Raw genomic sequence first — 21,976 nt, 5'->3', positions numbered from 1 at the left:
GGGTAGCCGGGGGGGGTCGGGCTCTTCCCCCAAGGAACAGGTGATGGGACAAGAGGGAACAGCCTCAAGTTGCGCCAGGGGAGGTTTAGGATGGATATTAGGAAACATTCCTTCATGGAAAGGGCTGTCAGGCATTGGAAGAGGCTGCCCAGGGCAGTGGTGGAGTCGCCATCCCTGGAGGTGTTTAAAAGCCGGGCAGACGCGGTGCTGAGGGACGTGGGTCAGTGGGGGTTTGGGCAGGGTTGGGGTGATGGTTGGACTCGATGATCTGAAAGGTCCCTTCCAACCTCGACGATTCTACAATTCCATGATTCTGTGATCTGCAAAACACATGTGGAGGGCTCAGATGGTCGCCAGGTCCCTGAGCCTCTAGTTCAGTCGCAGGAGAGAAATCAGACTGGTGGATCCTGGAGAAGGCTCACAGGAACCCTAGTTATGAGTGCAAAGAACAAAGCAATCGTTAATGAGTTAATGCAGATAAATGAACACTCTGCAGGAGCCTGTCACAGCACTTGGTGCCGCAATTGTCTCCTTCCCTTGTGATACCTGAAGAGTCACGACTGGGCCTTGTCATGGGGCAGGGCCAGCTCCTGCTGCCGCCCTTGACGTGGCAAATGCCCAACTGACTCCTTTTCCTTCAGGAATAGGATAATAATTTAAACCAAATCTGTGAGAGGTTTCCCTCCTGGAGGAGCCCTTGAGACCCCATCCCTCTCCCGAGGAAATGTTTCTGTCCTGCTTTTCTGAAGGATTCACCATGCCAAAGGCAAGCAACCTACGGCACAGCTGCCAGGGACCACAAGTGGGCAAATGTGAGCGTCAAAGAGACACCACATACAGGATTTTCAGACTGATCTGAAACTGATCTTTAATTCGGCAAAGAAATTCCACAATTCCATCCACACTGCACACAGATAGAGTGGTATCCGTGTCATGGTCACGGTGTCCCTAAATGAGGGCTCTTCACACAGCGTGCAAAAACCAGCCCACACGCTGGGTCGAGATATTTGTCTTTTATTTCAGCCCTGCAGAATCACGTGCTGGGTATTTCACGACAGCCGGCGCACCTCACGTCTCAAACCGCCCAATATTTATAACGGTAAAATACAGCTGATTAATCGGTCAGTAACGATTCATCCACCACTCCTAACTATAAATATGCACCTGAGCTCACGTTTAAAACTTTTTGGGAGGTTACCTGATTAGCGTGCACATTATTCACAAAGGGGTGTGTGTTTTACCATGGTAAGGACCCACGGTTAGTTTGGGATACGCTCTTGGCTCCAATTTGGTCCGGAAGTTGTATTTTTGATACGTCTAAGTCGGCAACTGTAAAAGAACACCTAAGACCCACTGTTTTGCATCACATCCTACTCAAGGTGAGGTACGTTCCTTGACGCCTCAACCATGTCCTAACTGAAACTTCCTGATTAACTTTTAACCTTGTTCTCCGCACACCAGTCACAACCATGGGTACCGAACTGGGAGGAGGAGAAGGGGATGTCCTTTACAACAGGAAATCGCAGTTTTACTCGGAAAGAAACTGCCCAAAGACGGTCCAAGTGTTCCCCAACGCCCTCCAAACGCCTCACGGTACAGCCCAAAACGGACCCGGTGACTCTTGGGGACTCTTTAGAAGCCGAACAGAGAGAGGCAGAGACCAAGCGCCTGCGCGGCCCCTCCAGCGCCCCCTCTTCTCCGCACCGCCAGGACGCCCGCCCAGCGGCGGGAGCGGGGCCTCCCGCGGGCCCTACCGCAGCGCGGGCCCGGCCGCCGGCGGTCGCTCGCACGGCGTCGGAGCCGGCCCCGCCGCGGCCCGGGGGGCGCGTGCGCCGGGGCAGCGCCTCGTGCCAGCGCGCGCGCCTCAGCCGCCCGGCCGCGGGGCGGCCGCCGGGGCAGCAGCGCGCATGCGTGAGGGCGCCGCCCCGAGGGCCCGCGGCGCGCGCGCTCCGCCGCCGTCGCAGCCGCCTTCCGTGACGTCACTGCCGGCCCGGTGCCGACTCCCGCCCCTCGCCTGCGGGGGCGCCGCCCGCGCCCCGCACCGTCTCCGTGGCAACGCCCGGAAGGGGCGTCTCGAGGCGGCCCGGAGGCCGGAAATGACGCTGCGGCTGGCGCGGAGGCGGTGGAGCCGGGCCGGAGCCATGTCAGCGGGCGGCGGAGCGCAGCGCGACGCGGGGGCCGCGGGCGGGTGAGGCGGCGCCGCGGGTCCTCGGGCGCGGCCGGAGAAGGGCCGCGGCGCGGTGGTGGCGGGGCGGGCGGCGGCTGAGGCCTCTCTCTTTTCCAGGCGCCGCAGCAAGTGGGACCAGCCCGGCCCGGCCCCCGCCTTCCTGCTCCCCGGCACGGCGCCGCTGCCCGGGCGGCCCTTTCCCGGCGGCGGCGATGGGGGCTCCGCGGTGGCGGGCTCCGAGAGCTCCGCCGCCCCCTCGGGAGCGCTGGATGCGGCCGCCGCCGTGGCCGCGAAGATCAACGCGATGTTAATGGCCAAAGGGAAGCTGAAGCCGGCGCCCAGCACGGCGGACAAGGTGGGTGCCCGGAGCCGCGCCGGGCCCGGCAGTGATGGGCGAGGTGGGGGTTGATGCCTGTCTGCTGCAGACCTGCCGCTTCTGCTTGTCGGAGCAGCTCTCGGTGAAACGGGGAACGTCAGAGTCTTGCTTCCTGAAGTAGGATGTAACAAAACTTGGGAAACCTTTTAAAATTTTTTTTCATAATAACAGAGAACAGTGGCATAGCTGTGAGGTCAGTCCCGTTGCTCTTCCCTACAGTTTAACCAAAGCGATCTGTAGGAAGACGATAAACTTTTTCTGAAGCATTTTCTAAGTAGTACAGCTGCTGTAAAAACCGCTGTATAAAAGAGACAGTTTAAAATATGAGACCAAATTATTTTCATACTTAAACTAAGTTGTCAGTAGGAGCCGTGTGTGCAAGTTCTAAACCACTTGGTCAGCTTCTGCTCAGCCCTGGAGTGGTCAGGCCGCTGGACTAGACGGTTGCTGTAGGTCCCTCCCAACTGAACTTTTTTATTCTAAAGCAAGTGTAACTTAAAGCCTGTCATCCAGTTTCAGTAGCAGTCTAACTTTTCTGCATGTTATTAGCCTGTGCTAATAGCCAAGTTTGGAAGACTCTTTCAAGTTTCCTTACAAACTTCTTAAAATATAAAGTTAACAAGAAGAGTATGTTTTCATGGCACACTGTATCTTTTTTCACATGCATGGTGTCGGTGCGACTACCAGTTATCTTCTAAGGGTTTGCCTTGTGAGGCAGCATCAAAATGAGTATTCGTTTTGCCATTGGATTTATTCACAGATAATGTAAGAAAGAGTGGCAAATGTGCCCTGCCGCATCTTCTTGGTAGCTGGTTCTAGGTAGGTTCTGCATCCAAAATGATCATTACAGCCTTCTAATATGTGAGGTTTAGTAGTGAGCAAAGAAGTCATTCAGCATCTCAGCCTTCTCCATGTCCTGGTCACCCAGGATACGGAGAAGGCTGAGGTGCTGAATGACTTTTTCGCCTTTGTCTTCACCGGCAAGGGCTCCAACCTCACCACCCAAGTTGCAGGAGGCAAAGGCAGGGCCTATGAGAATGAAGAACCCCCCGCTGTAGGAGAAGATCAGGTTTGGGACCATCTGAGGAACCTGAAGGTGCGTAAGTCCATGGGACATGATGAAATCCATCCATGGGTCCTGGGGGAGCTGGCGGATGAAGTCGCTAAGCCGCTTTCCATTATATTTGAAAAGTGGTGTCAGTCTGGTGAAGTTCCCGCTGACTGGAAAAGGGGAAACATAACCCCCATTTTCAAAAAGGGAAAAAAGGAAGACCCGGGGAACTACAGACCGGTCACTCTCACCTCTGCGCCTGGCAAGATCATGGAGCAGATCCTGCTGGAAACTCTGCTAAGGCACATGGGAAATAAGGAGGTGATTGGTGACAGCCAACATGGCTTCACCAAGGGCAAATCGTGCCTGACAAATCTGGTGGCCTTCTACCATGTTGCCACAGCATTGGTAGATAAGGGGAGAGCAACAGACGTCATTTACCTGGAGTTATGCAAAGCGTCTGACGCTGTCCTGCATGACATCCTGGTCTCTGAATTGGGAAAGCATGGATTTGATGGATGGACCACTTGGTGGATAAGGAACTGGCTAGGTGGCCGCACTCAAAGAGTTGTGGTCAACGGCTCAACGTCCACATGGAAACCAGTGACGAGTGGCGTTCAGGGGTCAGTACTGAGACCGGTGCTGTTTAGCATCTTTGTCGGTGACATGGACAGTGGGATTGAGTGCACCCTCAGCAAGTTTGCCGATGACACCAAGCTGTGTGGCACGGTCAACACGCTGGAGGGAAGGGATGCCCTCCAGAGGCACCTGGACAGGCCTGAGAGGTGGGCCCATGCAAACCTCATGAAGTTCAACCAGGCCAAGCGCAAGGTCCTGGCAATCCCAGGTACAAATACAGGTTGGGCAGAGAATGGCTGGAGAGCAGCCCTGAGGAGAAGGACTTGGGGGTGCTGGTGGGTGAGAAGCTCAACATGAGCCGGCAATGTGCACCTGCAGCCCAGAAAGCCAACCACATCCTGGGCCGCATCAATAGAAGCGTGGCCGCAGATCCAGAGAGGTGATTCTCCCCCTGTACTCTGCTTTCATGAGATCCCACCTGGGGCACTGCAAGCAGCTCTGGAGTCCTCAGCACAAGAAGGACATGGAGCTGTTGGAACGGGTCCAGTGGAGGGCCACAAAGATGATCAGAGGGTTGGAGCACCTCTCCCTTGAGGACAGGCTGAGAGAGTTGGGGCTGTTCAGCCTGGAGAAGAGAAGGCTCCAGGGACACCTTATGGCAGCCTTCCAGTACCTGAAGGGGGCTACAGGAAAGCTGGGGAGGGACTCTGGAGCAGGGAGTGTAATGACAGGATGAGGGGTAATGGTTTTAAACTGAAAGAGGGTAGATTTAGATTGGATATCAGGAAGAAATTCCTTGCTGTGAGGGTGGTGAGCCCCTGGCCCAGGTTGCCCAGAGAAGCTATGGCTGCCCCATCCCTGGAGGGGTTCAAGGCCAGGCTGGGTGAGGCTTTGAGCAGCCTGGGCTGGTGGGAGGTGTCCCTGCCCATGGCTGGGGGGTTGGAACAAGATGATCTTTAAGGTCCCTTCCAACCCGAACCATTCTGTGAGCATTTCTTTGACTGTTGCTGTCAGCAGTCCTAGGTGATTTTCCTCATTGTTTGCTGCACTGTGGTGTCTGCTCTTCAATATGTCACACCCACCTGAGGATGTGAAATTTTCAGTGTTGAAGAACACACGGCTTGGTTTCTGGTGGCCTCCTTCATAGTGGGACCAGGTGGAAGTGCAGTCTATTTGCTGACTGGCAATTTGAGACACCTAAAAATTGGAAGATTCTGTGATATCTCACTCTTCCGTCTGTGTTGTTTTTTCCATAAGCTCTGGTAGCGTTCTGGCATCCTGTGGCAAATCGTATTGCTGTGGGAACAACTCAAACCAACTAATTAATTTGCAAATGGGATTGTTTGTTTTATTGCATGTGTTGCTTTTGTTAGGAAGTGTTCAGTGATGACATTTCCAGAGTAATCAACTCTGACAGCGCTTCACATTGTGAGCGACTGGAAATTAAGGAGCCTGCAGGTTAATGAATGTACTTTTTTTTTTTTTTTTTTTTTTAAAAGAAGTGTGGAGGGGATGGAGAACTAGAACGCACCTATGATACATTAGACTTCTGTCCCTCTATAGCTGCCTTCTGGCTCTCATGCAAGTGCCGTGCTTCGTGTGGTTTTCATGAGAGTGCTGGATACCTTTTGGGTGTTACAGAAGGTTCTCTTTTTATAGAATCTTGTTTTATGTTTATGTCCCCAAAAACATTACAGATGTTTTTTATGAAGGATGTACCGTCTAGCTGTGTATACATGGAAAAAGCTATAAGGTCTCTGTTGTAACTCCAACTCTTCTGCCACATCTTCTGAATATGTTTGTGACTCTGGCTTTTTCTTTCTTAGCGCTTAGATACTGACAAAAAATATTATGCCCTTGTTTTAAAAAAAGAAGCGGGGGGTGTACTCGATGGGGATGAGTTTAGCTCTTGAACAGAAATTCTAAATTCTGTGCCTCTGTTAGGGGAGTTGAGCGAAGTAGGAATTACATGTTTTATTAGTCTCACAGATTTCCATCGGACGTGCCAGTTCAAGTGTAAGATGCCTTGGTTCCCCTTTGAACAACTTTACTGCTTAGTTTTACGTCTGCTTCTCCGTTTACAGAACAGAAACAGTAGTTACTTACATTAAAATGTGCTGAAGATAGAACTGGTGCTTTTATTTGGGCTCAAGGTTGTGAAGGGGTAGATGAAGTGCTTTCTGCTAATATTTGTAAAGCTCTTGGGTTCAACAGCTGAAGGGGGAGAATGAAAGGGATATTCACCCCGGAGTACGGGGGTCAGTTTGTGTGTTACATCACTTATCTCTGCTTTCCAACCACCGGTCTTTTGCAACGGTTGTCTTTGAAGCTGCAGGCTCTGGGAAAAGGTCCGGCCACAAATAAAAGCAAAGATGACCTTGTGGTGGCAGAGGTAGAAATCAACGATGTCCCCCTCACGTGCAGGAACCTGCTGACGAGAGGACAGACTCAGGATGAGGTATGTTCGGGGTCTGCCTTGGGTTTGGTAGGCTTGGCAGCGTGTTTGCACCTGTTTGTAAGGTTAAAAGAGCTTGCGAGAAACTATATTCAGTGGTTGTTTCTTCTTTTTACAGAGCTCATTGTGTTTTCTAAGACACTTCCTTAGTATTTAATTGGTTTGTTCGTAAAATGTCACGATGAGGTAAGGTAGCATAGCTGGTATCCTTCAGCGGGCACCATTCATTCTCTTACCACTTTATTAACGACTTCTGGTCTTTTTATACAACGACACAGCTTAAACCACTTTGGAGTTTTTGTATGTGCTTTGTTTATTATCGGTAAACTTGTCACGGGGTTTTTTTAAATTGCAGATAAGTCGACTGAGTGGAGCCGCCGTCTCTACTCGAGGGAGATTCATGACTGCAGAAGAGAAAGCAAAAGTGGGACCTGGGTTTGTATTTCTTTTTTGGGGTTTCTGCTTTTTTTCTCTTTCCTCGTGGGGTGGCTAAGTGGTGGGGTTTTATTTGTCTTGTTTTTCATGAGCAGTGTCACCCCTGGCTGCCACAGCAATTTGATTATTGAGTGTTTCGAATACGTTTACCATATGATAGTCCTGACTGCATAGTTGCTTTCCTACCTGCTTGATATTCAGAGGGTGAAAGAAAAACAAAATTAAAAACAAACAAACAAAAAAACCCACCAACGCACAAATGTGACAGATCAGACTGTGCTGAACTTCTTCCAACTGAACAATATACTGGCTGTCCCGTGCGTTTTGCTGAGAATGGGCAACTTTCCAATTACAGAGAGAGCTAATATTTCATAAACTGGGTGCTTTTGTAGTTAACCTTTCATTTCTCGGTGCTTTTGTAGTTAACCTTTCATGTGGACAAGAAAATTAAAATTTTCGGTGGTATAACTTTAAGTCATCATGTAAATAACTTCTGAGTCTTTTTAGTTTTCAGTGCAAGGCTTTGCTTCCTGGGCACTGTGGTGTCCAATGAATATGTGTTTACTTCCTTACTTGAAGAGTACTTCAAATCTTTATGGAAGACTTTGTGTCTAAATGACTGTAATATCGTTAGATTGGATCCATTGCTGTATGTTGTCTGTGGGTTTAATGGCATGTTTGACATTTCCTTTCCAGAGATCGTCCTTTGTATCTTCATGTCCAGGGTCAGACGCGGGAATTGGTTGACAGTAAGTGTACGAAGCGTTCTGCTCTTTCTCTCCCTACTTGTGATAAAGGGGTTTTACTGAGGGGCTTTGTTATGACCGGTATGGATCTGTACTGTCAGTGTCTCGGTGTTGATAACAGACCACATCTAAATGTTGGTAGTAAGATCTCTGCTCAGAACTTCTACGGTGCTGTGTACTCCATTGGTCATCAACGTAAAGCTCTTGGTAGGAAGGTGGGCCGAGTGGGTAGGGCTCCTGGGCAGGTACTGCTCTGATGTACACGTTTATTGTCCGATAGCACGCTGAGATCCCGTTACGACAGGTGTGTGACAGGGAGACCTTCCCTTTAGTATCCAAGTATGAACATTTTTTGTGAAATATTTGCATTTCCATTAGAAGCACAAAGAACTCCTGTCTTGCCTATGCCTGCTGGAAAAAAAAAAAGGAAAACTGAAGCGTTCAGGCATTCATTTGTTCTGTGTGTCAGTTCACAGGCTTGCCCTCAGTTCTCTCCCAAAACTTGATTCTGCCCATCTGTACCTAGCTTGATTTCCACAGCCAGTAAACAGTTTTTCACGTGTTAGTTTGCTCGTTCATGCAGCTGTAAATTCTATACAGAGTTAATGTCAGAGTTTCTAACATTTGCTAAAAATGCCCCCTGCATATATTAGCCTGAGCTTTATCATGGTGGGAGTGGAGAAAGAACCCTGATGCTTGTTGCTGTCTTTTGGGATCCAGTCCCAGAATGCCGCTATTGGGCCTCTCCGACAAATGCGAGATTCTTGCCTGTAGATCTGCTGTCACAGAATACGGGGAAGTAACCTGGTCATTTGATGATTTGGTTAATCTAGGCAGTTGACAAGGGCCAAAATATAAATGGATTTCATATTCTGTCAACTAGGAGCTGTTAACCGAATTAAAGAGATAATTACTAATGGAGTAGTGAAAGCAGCCACAGGTTCTAGTCCAACATTCAACGGAGCTACGGTCACTGTCTATCACCAGCCAGCCCCTATTAATCAGTTGTCTCCAGCAGTTGGCCAAAAACCTCCATTCCAGTCAGGGGTGAGTAATTAATTTATGTGAATTTCATTGAGTATCACTGATTGCAAGATTTACCTATTACAAAGTATACATGTAATGTGCTATTTATTTTTTATGAAAAAACATCACAAAAAGAAAAACAAACAACCCTCCCCCAAACCACCCACAAAATAAAAAAACTCCACCCTTATGTGTTGTGAAAAGTGGAGGACTAATCAAACTCAGTCTGAAGAGTGAGACTCGGGTGACGGTAGCCTCCTACAAGAAAAGGGACGGGGAGAGCAGTCCTTCTTACAGAAAAGCAAAGGGCTGACTGTGCCATCCGACACTTCACTGTTCTGACTGTCGTAGAAATAAGACTTCTGGCCTCCAGTGAAATGAACTTCCTAGCTCCTAGAGTGAAATAATCACAGAACGATTGGGACCTCTGGAGATCATCCTGTCCCACCCCCGGCCAGAGCAGGGTCACCCAGAGCAGGTGGCACAGGGACGCCTCCAGGCGGGGTTGGGATGTCTCCAGAGATGGAGACTCCCCCACCTCTCTGGGCAGCCTGTGCCAGGGCTCTGCCACCCTCACAGGAAAGAAGTTCCTCCTCGTGTTTAGGTGGAACTTCCCATGGTCAAGTTTGTGCCCGTTACCTCTTGTCACTGGGCACCACTGGAAAAAAAAAAACAAACCTGGCCTCATCCTCCTGACATCCCCCTTTAAGTATTTATAAGCGTTGATAAGATCCCCCCTTAGTCGTCTTTTCTCCAGGCTGAGGGACCCGGGTCTTTTCAGTCTGTTCTTCATCAGAGAGGTGTTCCAGTCCCCTCAGCATCTTGGTAGCCGTTTGCTGTCCCCTCTCCAGCAGTTCCCCGTCCTTCTTGACCCGGGGAGCCCAGAACTGGACACAGTACTCCAGGTGCGGCCTCCTCAGGGCAGAGCAGAGGGGGAGGATGACCTCCCTCTACCTGCTGGCCACACTCTTCTTGATGCCCCCCAGAATGCCACTGGCCTTCTTGGCCACCAGGGCCCATTGCTGGCTCATGGGCATCCTGTTGTCCACCAGGACTCCCAGGTCTCTTTCCACAGAGCTGCTCTCCAGCAGGTCACCCCCAACCTGTCCTGGTGCGGGGGGTTATTCCTCCCCAGGTGCAGCACCCTGCGCTTGCCCTTGTTGAATTTCATTAAGTTCCTCTCCGCCCAACTCTCCAGCCTGTCCAGGTCTCTCTGGATGGTGGCACAGCCTTCTGCTGTGTCAGCCACTCCCCCCAGCTTTGTGTCGTCGGGGAACTTGCTGAAGGAGCACTCTCTCCCTTCATCCAGGTCATTGGTGAATGTATTGAAGAGGACTGGGCCCAGTACTGACCCCTGGGGAACACCACTTGTCACTGACCTCCAACTAGACTCTGTGCCCCTAATCACCACCCTCTGAGCAATATCTTTCAGCCAGTTTTCAATCCACCACACTGTCTATTCATCCAACCCACACTTCCTAAGCTTCCCTATGAGGGTGCTGTGGGAGACTCTGTTGAAAGCCTTGCTGAAGTCAAGGTAGACAACATCCCCTGCCCTCCCCTCATCTATCCATCCAGTCATGCCATCGTAGAAGGCTATCGGATTAGTCAGACATGATTTCCCCTTGGTGAATCCGTGCTGACTACTTTTGATAGCTTTCTTTTCCTCCATGTGCCTTGAGATGATGCCCAGAATGAGCTGTTCCATCATCTTTCCAGGGATGGAGGTGAGGCTGACTGGCTTGTAGTTCCCCAGATCCTCCTTCTTGTCCTTTTTGAAGACTGGAGTGACAATGCCTTTCCTCCAGTCCTCAGGCACCTCACCTGTTCTCCAGGACCTTTCAAAGATGAGGGAGAGTGGCCCAGCAATGACTTCTGCCAGCTCCCTCAGCACTCTCGGGTGCATCCTATCAGGACCCATGGACTTGTGGATATCCAGTGTACTTAATTGATCTCTCACTTGATCCTCCTCAACCAAGGGGAAGTCTTCCGTCGTCTGTGCTTTCCCTGTTACCTGCGAAGTCTGGGACTCCTGAGGGCTGGGCCAAGCAGTAAAGACCGAAGCAAAGAAGGCATTCAGTAACTCCGCCTTCTCCGCATCCTGTGTCACCATGGCTCCTGTCTCATTCAACAGCAGGCCCACGTTTTCTCTAGTTTTCCTTTTGCCTCTGATATACCTGAAGAAGCCCTTCCTGTTGAGCTTGACGTCCCTGGCCAGGTTTAATTCCAAAGCGGCCTTGGCTTTCCTCGTTTCATCCCTGCACGCTCTGGCAGCATTCTTGTAATCTTCCCAAGGGGTCAGTCCCTTCTTCCACTTGCTGTAAACTTCCTTCTTCCACTTGAGCTTTTTCAGAAGCTCCCTGCTCAACCATGCAGGTCTCCTGCGTCCCTTGGCCGATTTCTTGCTCTTAGGGATGCACCGATCCTGAGCTTGGAGGAAGTGGTGTTTGAATACCAACCAGCTCTCTTGAGCCCTGCTACCTTCCAGAGCCCAAGCCCATGGTATTTCTCCAAGCAGTTTCTTGAAGAGGTCAAAGTTAGCCCTCCTGAAGTCCAAGGCTGCAATCCTGCTTGGTTTTTTGTGCATACTACCCATGATCCTGAACCCTTATCTTTCCATGAGCACTACAGCCAAGGCTGCCCCCAACCTTAATGTCCTCCACCAGTCCCTCTGTGTTTGTCAGTACCAGGTCCAGGAGTGCTCCTCTCCTTGTTGGCTCCTCCACCACCTGAGTCAAAAGTTATCACCCATACACTGGTGGGACCTCCTGGACTGTGCACGCCTGGCGGTGTAGCCTTCCCAGCAGATATCAGGGTGGCTGAAGTCCCCCATGAGAACCAAGGCCTGCGATTGTGAGCCAATAATAAGCTTTTACTGTTACATTTACAGATGCATTATGTTCAGGACAAGTTATTTGTTGGTCTGGAACATGCTGTACCTACATTTAACGTGAAGGAGAAGGTGGAAGGGCCTGGTTGCTCCTACTTGCAGCACATTCAAATTGAAACAGGCGCCAAAGTCTTTCTTCGTGGGAAAGGCTCAGGTTGCATAGAACCGGCATCGGGCAGAGAAGCTTTTGAACCCATGTACATCTACATCAGGTACGAGGGGCTTTTTAAAGGAAAAAATAAAAAACACCGGTGACCAATCACGAACGTAGCTTAACGTTTAATTGACATAGGGAATTCTTAATTCTGACTGACTTAGTGCAAATTAAATAGGTTTTGAACCAGTCTTTTATTTTAATGTCACTTTAAAGATCTCAGCCCTATGGTGATGTGGTATGAAGTGGTAGTCATAAGGTGTTGCTTTCGTTGGGAACACAGTAAAGCTGCTTTCTTTTTGGGCTTGGGTTGCGACGTTGAGCTTTAAGGGAAGAGTATAAAATGCATTGAGCAATCAAGTCAGTGTTCTCTGCTCCTTTCTTGCAGTATTTAGACAAACCTGAATTTTCACGCAGAAGATATTAATTGCTTTTGTTCACGATTGTGGTAAATAGCTGCAGAGCCGCTAGAGTCCTGTTGAGGTGACTGATCGCTCATTAAAGGGATAAGATTTGACAGCAGGTTGCTCATGAAAGAAAAAGCTCACAAATTTTGCAGAAACATTTGTGCTTATGAGGTATGTTTATGTATATGTTTTCAGCCACCCAAAGCCAGAAGGTTTGGCAGCTGCTAAAAAGCTGTGTGAGAATCTATTGCAAACTGTAAGTAGCTCTTACAAATATGAGATTTTGGAGCCTGTCGTAGCTTTAGCATGTGCTTGGCGAATGAGTTTTGGTTTGTTTTTTTTTTTATGTTCTCAGCAAAATGGTCTGTGTGTTCTGATTCGCTAATAGGTTTTTCCTCCTAAGTACTGCTGTCTAATTTTTTTACAGAAAATAAACGTTTCCTGGGATAGAGCTGTAGTAGTGGAATTTGGGGGAAAAAAAATTTATAGAATTGTCAAGGTTGAAAGGGACTTTTCAGATCATCGTGTCCAACCATCAACCTGACGCTGCCCAAACCCCCACTGACCCACGTCCCTCAGCACCGCGTCTGCCCGGCTTTTAAACCCCTCCAGGGATGGCGGCTCCACCACTGCCCTGGGCAGCCTCTTCCAATGCCTGACAGCCCTTTCCATGAAGGAATGTTTCCTAATATCCATCCTAAACCTCCCCTGGTGCAACTTGAGGCTGTTCCCTCTTGTCCCATCGCCTGTTCCTTGGGGGAAGAGCCCGACGCCCCCCGGCTACCCCCTCCTTTCAGGGAGCTGTAGAGAGCGAGGTCTCCCCTCAGCCCCCTCTTCTCCAGGCTGAACACCCCCAGCTCCCTCAGCCGCTCCTCGCAGGACTCCTGCTCCAGACCCCTCACCGGCTCCGTTGCCCTTCTCTGGACTCGCTCCAGCCCCTCAGTGTCTTTCCTGGAGTGAGGGGCCCAAAACTGGACACAGCACCTGAGGGGGGGCCTCACCAGTGCCGAGTTCAGGGGGACGGTCACTGCCCCGGTCCTGCTGGCCACACTACTGCTGGTACGGGCCAGGGTGCTGTTGGCCTTCTTGGCGCCCTGGGCACACTGCTGGCTCACGTTCAGATGGCCGTTGACCAACACCCCCAGGTCCTTTTCCGCCGGGCAGCTCTCCAGCCACTCTGCCCCCAGCCTGGAGCGTCCATGGGGTTGGTGTGACCCAAGGGCAGGACCCAGCACTTGGCCTTGGTGAACCTCACACCGTGGGCCTCAGCTTATCGACCCAGCCTGTGCAGACCCCTCTGCAGAGCCTTCCTGCCCTCGAGGAGATCAGCACTCCCACCCAACTCGGTGTTGTCTGCGACCTCACCGAGGGTGCGCTTGCATAGAAGCGTGCAGGTTCTTCCTGAGCAGAACTGCAGTGCAGGCAGGGGATTGTCTGACACTGCGCATAAAGGAACCGTGCTTTCTTCTTAGTGCTGTAGCTTCCCTTGCTTTAGCTTTAAATGTTTTCCAGAGCCAGGCAGTCTGCTTTATCTTTCCTGAAGTGATTATTGTACCACAAAAATTTTAGAAAATCTCTCACATGTGGACATAGAAAATTAATTTCGCAGATTTTCTTATATGAATGCAAATAGAGTAAAATCCTGTGAGACAGTCTTTTAGTATTTATAATTGAGTATGGGCTGCAAAGTCTCTTTTGAAAAATATATGGAAGCTTTTAGATTCTTTGACTTGGTGTATTTTGTCTCTAATGAAGAAATTAGTTTCCCACTATTTCCTCTGAAAGATTGTCCTGTATTTTACGCAAATCTGACAGAGACCAGCAGAATTAGTGGGATACTCAGCGGGGTTTTGGTGGCGGTTTTGGTCGGTGGGCTTTTGGTTTCAGTTTTTATGCTTGGATTATTGCTGTCTTTGTGTGTCGTGTGTTCTGTAACCAGAGCCCCCTTACGGTTTCATGGGGATGTGTGGTAAGATGCCCTTTGCCTGCAAAAGGTTAGTATAGTAAATGGATGTCTGTTGTCTAATCTTTGAAAATTCTTTGTAGGTTCACGCTGAATATTCCCGATTTGTGAATCAGATAACCACTGCAGTACCCTTAGCAGGTAAACGTTAGCAATAATGAAGTCTTTGGAGTTGCATTCTGCAGAGCTGTACTTATAGTTAGTTTTATGGAATTTAGTTACCTGGGGAAGTCTTTAAGTTAAGTCCTTCAGTTGAAAAGGACTCCAGCTTCTTTTACATTTGGTAATTAAATTTGGCATTTTTGTGACTCTTAAGTGAATTAAGGTGACCGTTTTTTCCCCTTTCTCTCACCAGGCTTCACGCAGCCCGCTGCTATAAATAGCGTACCTTCCCAGCCATCGTATTACCCTTCCAATGGGTATCAGTCTGGTTATCCCGTTGTTCCTCCTCCTCAACAACCAGTTCAGCCACCATATGGTGTACCAGGCATAGTCCCACCTGCGGTGCCATTGGCACCTGGAGTCCTAACAACGCTACCTACAGGAGTTCCGCCTGTGCCAACACAGTACCCGATATCTCAAGTACAGCCTCCAGCCAGCACTGGCCAGGTACTGCCACAGACTCATTATTTGTCCTATAGTTGTCAACTTACTAAGCTGTTTCTTTGCTAACAATGAAATAATTGCAGTAGTTCCAGATGGCAAATTCTTCTTTAGGGCATTCTTTTTTGTTGTTGTTATTGCTTTGCTGACGCTTCTGTCTAAACAATTAAATTGTTGGTTTGGCTGCTTCCTACGGGCCTTTTTCGTATCATAGCCACCTGTTAACGTAAAGGATACTCGCAGGGGGCGGTCGCTTGTTTGTGAAACGCGTTATCACAGGCTGTGATGCAGCTATGTAGGTACAATGAGTTTGAATTACAGACAGCGATTAGTTTGAGGTGGTAGCATTCTATAAATGAAATACTTATCTTTAAGTTGTGAATTTCCTTCTAGCTTCTCTTAAGTTCTGCAAAGGGAGACTAGTCGTGTGTTCTGTGTATGAAACTCTACATTGAATTAATACTTTATATGCATATTATCAAATTTTCTTGTGTTTTGTTTTCAACTTCTGCATACCAGAGTCCACTGAGTGGTCCTTTCCTTCCTGCTGCCCCAGTAAAAACAACCATGCCGACTGGTACCCAGCCACAAGTCCAACCCCATCCCCAAGGTCAAAAGAGACGCTTCACTGAGGAACTACCGGATGAGAGAGAGTCAGGACTGCTGGGATATCAGGTGGAATAAAACTGGCAATTTTACTTCGTTCACCAAAATGGAACTTGGCTGGAGAGAGATTCAGTTTATTTGGCCACAGTTGTGCAAGACCTTTGGCAGCAATTGTTACAGTACATGGAGACCACGCTTTGGGTTCTTTGAGTGGATGCACTGTTCTTAAACCGTGACCTACTTGGTTCATTGCCAGCTTGGTTTCCATACCCTCGATCTTTCGTGAAGGATAGCTAGCGGTGCATTCAGGTCAAAGAGATGTCAACAGCGTGTTACCGATTAGTTTAAAGGGAAATTATTTTGGGGTTTTGTTTGGTTTGTGGTGGGCTTGTGTGAGGGGTGGGAGGGAAGCGTGGTAATAACTTCCAGATTTTCCCATTTACCTTTCTTGCAGGTTGCACTTGAGAGGATTTCAAGCAGCCTAGTTCTAAGAGATTGATTTTATTATTTTTTAGATAGCAAATTTTAAACAGTTGATTTTAATAGTTGATTTTAATAAAAATAACTTTGAGTTCTTCAGGCTTGTATGTGAGAAAAGGGAGTTTCTGCAAGTGTTTCTCTGATGATGCACCCCTGCTCACAGGCAGAAACTCGTAATAAAAGCTTGGCCTAGAGACAACAAGGAGCTGCCCACGTGTTAGACCTCATAGACCTCCAGCAGAGTTTACTGCGGCACGAGGTCTATGCAGTGTTCAGAGTTAGCTGACTGAGGAGGTAGTAAGTGGATCCGTGAACTAAGCAGCTATCTTTACTGTCCCGAACTGCTGAAAAGATGGAGTAGGTGGTCAGGTGTCTTCCGTATTGGTGCTCAGGTGTATTTCTTACCACATAACCCTCAGTATTTTTAGGAGAAAGCATTTTGTTTTAACAATGGCGATTAGTGGTTTCTTCTGCTAGTTGGCAATATGCTCTGAAAAGTTGGGTTTCCTATCGTTATCATTAAGGAGCTATAGCTTATGTTGTAGTTGTAGATTTGCTAATGCCGTGTGTTTTTCTGCTCATAGCATGGACCCATTCATATGACTAATTTAGGTACAGGCTTCTCCAGTCAGAGTGAAATCGATGGAGCCGGATCGAAGCCAGCAAGTTCCTCAGGAAAGGAGAGAGAGAGGGACAGGTGAGTGAAGAAGGAATTATGTTCGGAGATGATTTATGTTTCATGTTCTCTGACTTAGGGCTTAGGGGGGTTGTCTGTTTTGTTGTGGGTGGGGTTTTGTGTGTGGTGCTGTGTGTTTGTTGGTTGTTTTTTTTAAGAAGGGGTGCTCTTTGCATGCTACATAATGAAAATAGCTTAATTTCCATTCCTTCTGAGTCTGTATGCTCTTAACTTTGTCTGGGGCTGGTATTTTGCCAGCTTCTTGAGATAACAAGATATTCTTGTGAAATAGGTTAGCACTTGCACTTAAATTATTCCAATTTTAAAACAAATCTGAAAAAGTTGTAAACTTGAAATTTCACAGCCTGAAGTTTCAGGGAAAGGTTTACTTGATAGCCCCTTTTGTTTTCTGGTCATTATGAAATACATCGGGGTATTGGTAAAGTTTTATATGTTCACAATCTTGTATGTAGTCCTAAATTCAGCATAGCTGTTGGAAGTCATTGGGCGTCGCTCCTGTTCCTCATGCACTCCAGTGCATTGAGCCACGACACTGTCAGGTTTGCGCTTTATTTCATGGCATGGCTTGGGTTGGAAGGGACCTCTAAAGATCATATAGTCCACCCCCTCTGCTGTGGGAAGGGACATCTTCTATAGATCAGGTTGCTCAAAGCCCCTTACAGCCTGACCTTGAACACTTCCAGGGATGGGGCATTCACAAGTTCTCTAGAAACCCAGGGTCTCATCACTATTCAGGAAAGAATTTCTTGCTTATATCTAATCTAAATCTGCCCTTTTTTAGTTTAAAACCATTACCTATGTCCTGTCACTACAGGCCTTGGTAAAAAGTCCCTTTCCATCTTTCTTATAAGGCCCATTTAGGTATTGAAAGGTCTCCCCGGAGTCTTCTCCAGGCTGAGCAACTCCAACCCCCTCACCCTTTCTTCACAGGAGAGGTGTTCCAGACCTCGGATCATTTTTGTGGCCTCCCTCTGGACTCGCTCCAATAGGTCTGTGTCTTGTGGTGGGGACTCCAGAGCTGGAGGCAGTACTCCAGGTGGGATCTCACCAGAGTAGAGGGGTAGAATCACGTCCCTCGACCTGCTGGCCACGTTTCTATTGATGCAGCCCAGGATGCGGTTGGCTTTCTGGGCTGCAAGCACGCATTGCTGGCTCACGCTAAGCTTCTCGTCCACCAACACCCTCAAGTCCTTCTCCTCAGGGCTGCTCTCCAGCCATTCTCTGCCCAACCTGTATTTGTACCTGGGATTGCCAGGACCTTGCGCTTGGCCTGGTTGAACTTCATGAGGTTTGCATGGGCCCACCTCTCAGGCCTGTCCAGGTGCCTCTGGAGGGCATCCCTTCCCTCCAGCGTGTTGACCGTGCCACACAGCTTGGTGTCATCGGCAAACTTGCTGAGGGTGCACTCAATCCCACTGTCCATGTCACCGACAAAGATGCTAAACAGCACCGGTCTCAGTACTGACCCCTGAACGCCACTCGTCACTGGTTTCCATGTGGACGTTGAGCCGTTGACCACAACTCTTTGAGTGCGGCCACCTAGCCAGTTCCTTATCCACCAAGTGGTCCGTCCATCAAATCCATGCTTTCCCAATTCAGAGACCAGGATGTCATGCAGGACAGCGTCAGACGCTTTGCATAACTCCAGGTAAATGACGTCTGTTGCTCTCCCCTTATCTACCAATGCTGTGGCAACATGGTAGAAGGCCACCAGATTTGTCAGGCACGATTTGCCCTTGGTGAAACCATGTTGGCTGTCACCAATCACCTCCTTATTTCCCATGTGCCTTAGCAGAGTTTCCAGCAGGATCTGCTCCATGATCTTGCCAGGCGCAGAGGTGAGAGTGACCGGTCTGTAGTTCCCCGGGTCTTCCTTTTTTCCCTTTTTGAAAATGGGGGTTATGTTTCCCCTTTTCCAGTCAGCGGGAACTTCACCAGACTGACACCACTTTTCAAATATAATGGAAAGCGGCTTAGCGACTTCATCCGCCAGCTCCCCCAGGACCCGTGGATGGATTTCATCAAGTCCCATGGACTTACGCACCTTCAGGTTCCTCAGATGGTCTCACACTTGATCTTCTGTAGCGTGCGGTTCTTCATTCTCACAGCCCCTGTTTTTGCCTCCTGCAGCTTAGGCGGTGTGGTCGGAGCTTGTGCCAGTGAAGACTGAGGCAAAAAAGTAATTCAGTACTTCTCCATATCCTGGGTGACCAGGTCTTCTGTTTCCTTCTGGAGAGGGCCCACATCTTCCCTAGTCATCCTTTTATCTCTGACATACTTATAGAAGTTTTTCTTGTTGTCCTTGATGTCCCTGGCCAGATTTAATTCTGTCTGGGCTTTAGCTTGCCTAATCTGGTTCCTGGCTGCTTGGACAGTTTCTCTGTTTTCCTCCCAGTCTGCCTGTTCTTGCTTCCACCCTCTGTAGGCTTCCTTTTTCTGAGTTTGTCCAGGAGCTCCTTGTTAATCCATGCAGGCCTCCTGGCATTTTTGCTGCACTTGATCCCACTGTCTATGTCATGGATGAAGACATTAAATAGTATCGGTCCTGGTACGGACCCTTGAGGGACACCACTTGTTGCTGGTTTCCATTTGGACATTGAGCCGCTGAGTGTAACTCTTTGGATGTGGCCATCCAGCCAATTCCTTACCCATAACTAGTCTATCCATTGAATCCATTTCTCTCTGATTTCTGAGGCAGGAATACTGGGGGGACGGTACTGAAGACCTTACAGAAGTGCAGGTAGGTGACATCAGTTGCTCTTCCCTTGTCCACTGATGCACTCACTCCGTCGTAGAAAGCCACTAGGTTAGTCAGGCAATTAAAAGCTAAACTCCTCAGGTCAAGGACTGAGTTATGAATTTGTTTGCTATTACTGTTGACTCTTTGCATGTTCAAAAAAAAAAAAAAAGAAGAAGAAATAAGGGATTGCATTGGTTTAAATAGGCAGTTGATGCCTCCGCCAGCTTTTCCTGTCACTGGGATGAAATCAGAATCTGAAGAAAGAAATGGTGCGGGGCCTTTACCAGGCAACCATGGTGAGTGCAATGAATAAAATAGACTTGTAAGTCAAGTTTCCTTTCCCAAATGAGTTTCCACTGGTCTTAACATTTGTTTAATTAGGTGACTTTTTTTTTTTTGCTTTTCTTTATACCGCACTGTTTAAGCGTAAAGCAGGTCATGTTGCACTGTTCTAAAATCACTTACGTTTGCTGTAATTATACACATATGATGCTTCTCTTAAAACTTTAATAACTATCTGTATGACTGAGGAGAGTGTAATTAAGTGAAGGACTAAAGACAGGTATTTTTGACCCATAAGTCAGCTGAGGCACAGAATCTCTTAGGCTTGTTTTGTAACACAGATTTCACGTGGCTTTGCGTTGTGAGCAGCTATCTCTAGCGGCATTGAGGAGTATCGGTGGGAGTTACAGTTCAGGTGTATGAGCTATGTCTGCAAACAACAGAAGTGCTGTCAGGTTTCGTCCGTTTGTAGGGCTGTGTGATACATCAAGTACTTGCAACTTGGTAGTACGTGTAATCATTTTAACTCTCCTGGTAGTTTAGTGCCTTTGAGGTCTGCAGGTACATCACGGTAGCCTGTTTAACCTTAGTTTTTCTGCAGTATTGGTCCCAGAGATTGCTCTTCTGTTAGCTTTCTTTTGAACAAAATTTCTACTTTTCTTTACATAATTATCTCTTTAACGGTGAAATTGCCATCACTTAGACCCATTTGCTAACTTTACCTTTTTTGTGTGTTTGTTTCTTCTTTCTCTGTTCTCTTACATGGTTCTGATGGATCACATGTGCTGTTGCTGGTGCTGTTTCGTGTGGCCTTCGACCTTGGATGACCATTGGCCTTGTGACCTCAAAATGGTGTCCAACTAACAATTTACAATTAACGTCTCTTTTTTATTAACTCGTTTTGGGGCATTTTATCTCTTTTTGGTTTTGTTTTTCCTTCTTGGGGGCTGGGGGGGGTTTGTTTTGTTTTCCCCTCCTAGATCATCAAGCTAAGAAGATGAAAACTGCAGAAAAGGGCTTTGGATTAGTGGCATATGCTGGAGATTCATCAGATGAAGAAGAGGAACACGGTGGCCATAAAAACGCAAGTACTTTTTCACAGGGATGGAGTTTGGGATACCAGTACCCTTCCTCACAACAGCGAGCTAAACAACAGATGCCATTTTGGATGGCACCATAAAAGCTGCAGAAGAGTTTTCATTCATCTTTTTTTTCCCCTCTAGCAATAATGCATGTATATTACAGAATAAACTTTGCAAATACGCATTGTTTTTTAAATTTGCAGAAGCTAAAGGTTCGGTATTCCCCCTTGAAAGGGCTCCATTATTTTTAAAATACTTATTTCTGCAGTGAATTTGTCAATGACAAAAATAATATTTGAAATACTATTCTGAGAGGGCTAGTCCCTTATACGATGGGGGAAGTACTGTAAAGAGAAGCTAGGGAAGCCTGTTGGTCTGCGTTTCCCATTTTTCCAGGGTAACTTAAAAATGGAAAGTCAGTCACACTGGCTTCATTCTACACCTGGTGTTTGTATTTTATTGAGCGTTCTTGCTGTCAGCCTGCGTTTGCAGTCCCGATGAGCTAATGGTGACTCCGGCTTCGATGTTTGGACTTTCAACAAAGGAAAGGAATATACAGTAGTTCCGAAAAACTTGAGCATCCTGTTTCCTAAAACTCTTAATTTGGCTTTTACTTTAAGCATCTCCTGTAACTCAGCACTGTTTTGTTGGTTGTTTTTTTTTTTTTTTTTTCTTTCAAATGTGGTTTTACTAACCCCACAACTTCTCCTTCTAGCCAGATGTCGGGGCGGGGGGATGCTGGGTTTTTTGGATGTGTTTTTTGGATGCTGCTGCCCCACAGAAAGGCTGTAGCGCTGGTACTTAATCTCCAGTCGCTCCTGGATTCCTTCCCAGGCCGGGGTTTGGACCGAACCCCTTCTCAGGAGGTTCTCCCCCATCTCTTCACTCGCTCGATTCCGCCCCTTCTGTCGGGGCGGTTTCCGGAAGGGACAGCTGGCGCAGGCCTGGCTCTTCCCTTGCGCCTGGAATGAGTTGGACTCTTTACGGACGTGAAGCGCGGGGTGACTGCTGCGCAGAGAACTGTCTTGTGCGGAGAGACAAGGCCAGGGCCTGCCGTGTGGTGCGGGGCAGCTCTGGAAATCGTTTTAAAAATGGGGACGTGCGTCGCTCCTGCGCACTGACAGACCTTGCTGGCTCAGTTGTACAAACATTGTCTTTCCTATGTGTTGTAAATAGTTAGAACCATACTTTCATTATAAATAAATGTATAAATGTTCTCCCTGTCGCTGCTTTTGTT

The 21,976-nt window shown here is 48.2% G+C and overlaps 1 protein-coding gene and 1 non-coding gene across 5 annotated transcripts; both read left to right on the top strand.

Moving 5' to 3' along the window:
- Window positions 1-2,072: 2,072 nt before the first annotated feature.
- On the top strand, window positions 2,073-21,956 carry KHDC4 (KH domain containing 4, pre-mRNA splicing factor). 4 transcript variants are annotated; one of them, XR_008463370.1, is made up of 14 exons: window positions 2,073-2,188; window positions 2,285-2,522; window positions 6,503-6,631; window positions 6,984-7,063; window positions 7,760-7,812; window positions 8,693-8,856; window positions 11,726-11,937; window positions 12,482-12,542; window positions 14,333-14,390; window positions 14,605-14,858; window positions 15,372-15,527; window positions 16,551-16,635; window positions 19,580-19,671; window positions 20,638-20,683. XR_008463370.1 is itself a non-coding variant. In XM_054182392.1 (14 exons), exons 1-14 carry the CDS (start codon window positions 2,097-2,099, stop codon window positions 20,835-20,837), a joined length of 1,896 nt encoding a protein of 631 aa, XP_054038367.1. In that variant the 5' UTR covers window positions 2,073-2,096; the 3' UTR covers window positions 20,838-21,956. The 4 variants fall into 4 exon arrangements, 3 of the variants coding, with proteins under 3 accessions (XP_054038367.1, XP_054038366.1, XP_054038368.1); XM_054182392.1 differs by having other exon boundaries at window positions 6,509-6,631; window positions 16,523-16,635; window positions 20,638-21,956; XM_054182391.1 differs by having other exon boundaries at window positions 16,523-16,635; window positions 20,638-21,956.
- LOC128901203 (small Cajal body-specific RNA 4) lies at window positions 9,038-9,166 on the top strand. The gene has a single exon (XR_008463439.1). It is a non-coding gene; the product is annotated as a small Cajal body-specific RNA 4 (non-coding RNA).
- Window positions 21,957-21,976: the final 20 nt, after the last annotated feature.

Source organism: Rissa tridactyla, chromosome 23 (genome assembly GCF_028500815.1).
Source record: "Rissa tridactyla isolate bRisTri1 chromosome 23, bRisTri1.patW.cur.20221130, whole genome shotgun sequence".
NCBI classification, from domain to species: domain Eukaryota; kingdom Metazoa; phylum Chordata; class Aves; order Charadriiformes; family Laridae; genus Rissa; species Rissa tridactyla.
This window is presented reverse-complemented; position numbering and strand designations above follow the sequence as displayed.

Excerpts from the sequence above, each read along its gene's own strand:
- KHDC4 (XM_054182391.1), top strand. The coding sequence starts at position 2,097 with ATGACGCTGCGGCTGGCGCGGAGGCGGTGGAGCCGGGCCGGAGCCATG. Across the intron at positions 7,813-8,692 it reads GACGCGGGAATTGGTTGACA|GAGCTGTTAACCGAATTAAA; the intron begins GTAAGTGTACGA and ends TCTGTCAACTAG. Across the intron at positions 11,938-12,481 it reads CCCATGTACATCTACATCAG|CCACCCAAAGCCAGAAGGTT; the intron begins GTACGAGGGGCT and ends ATATGTTTTCAG.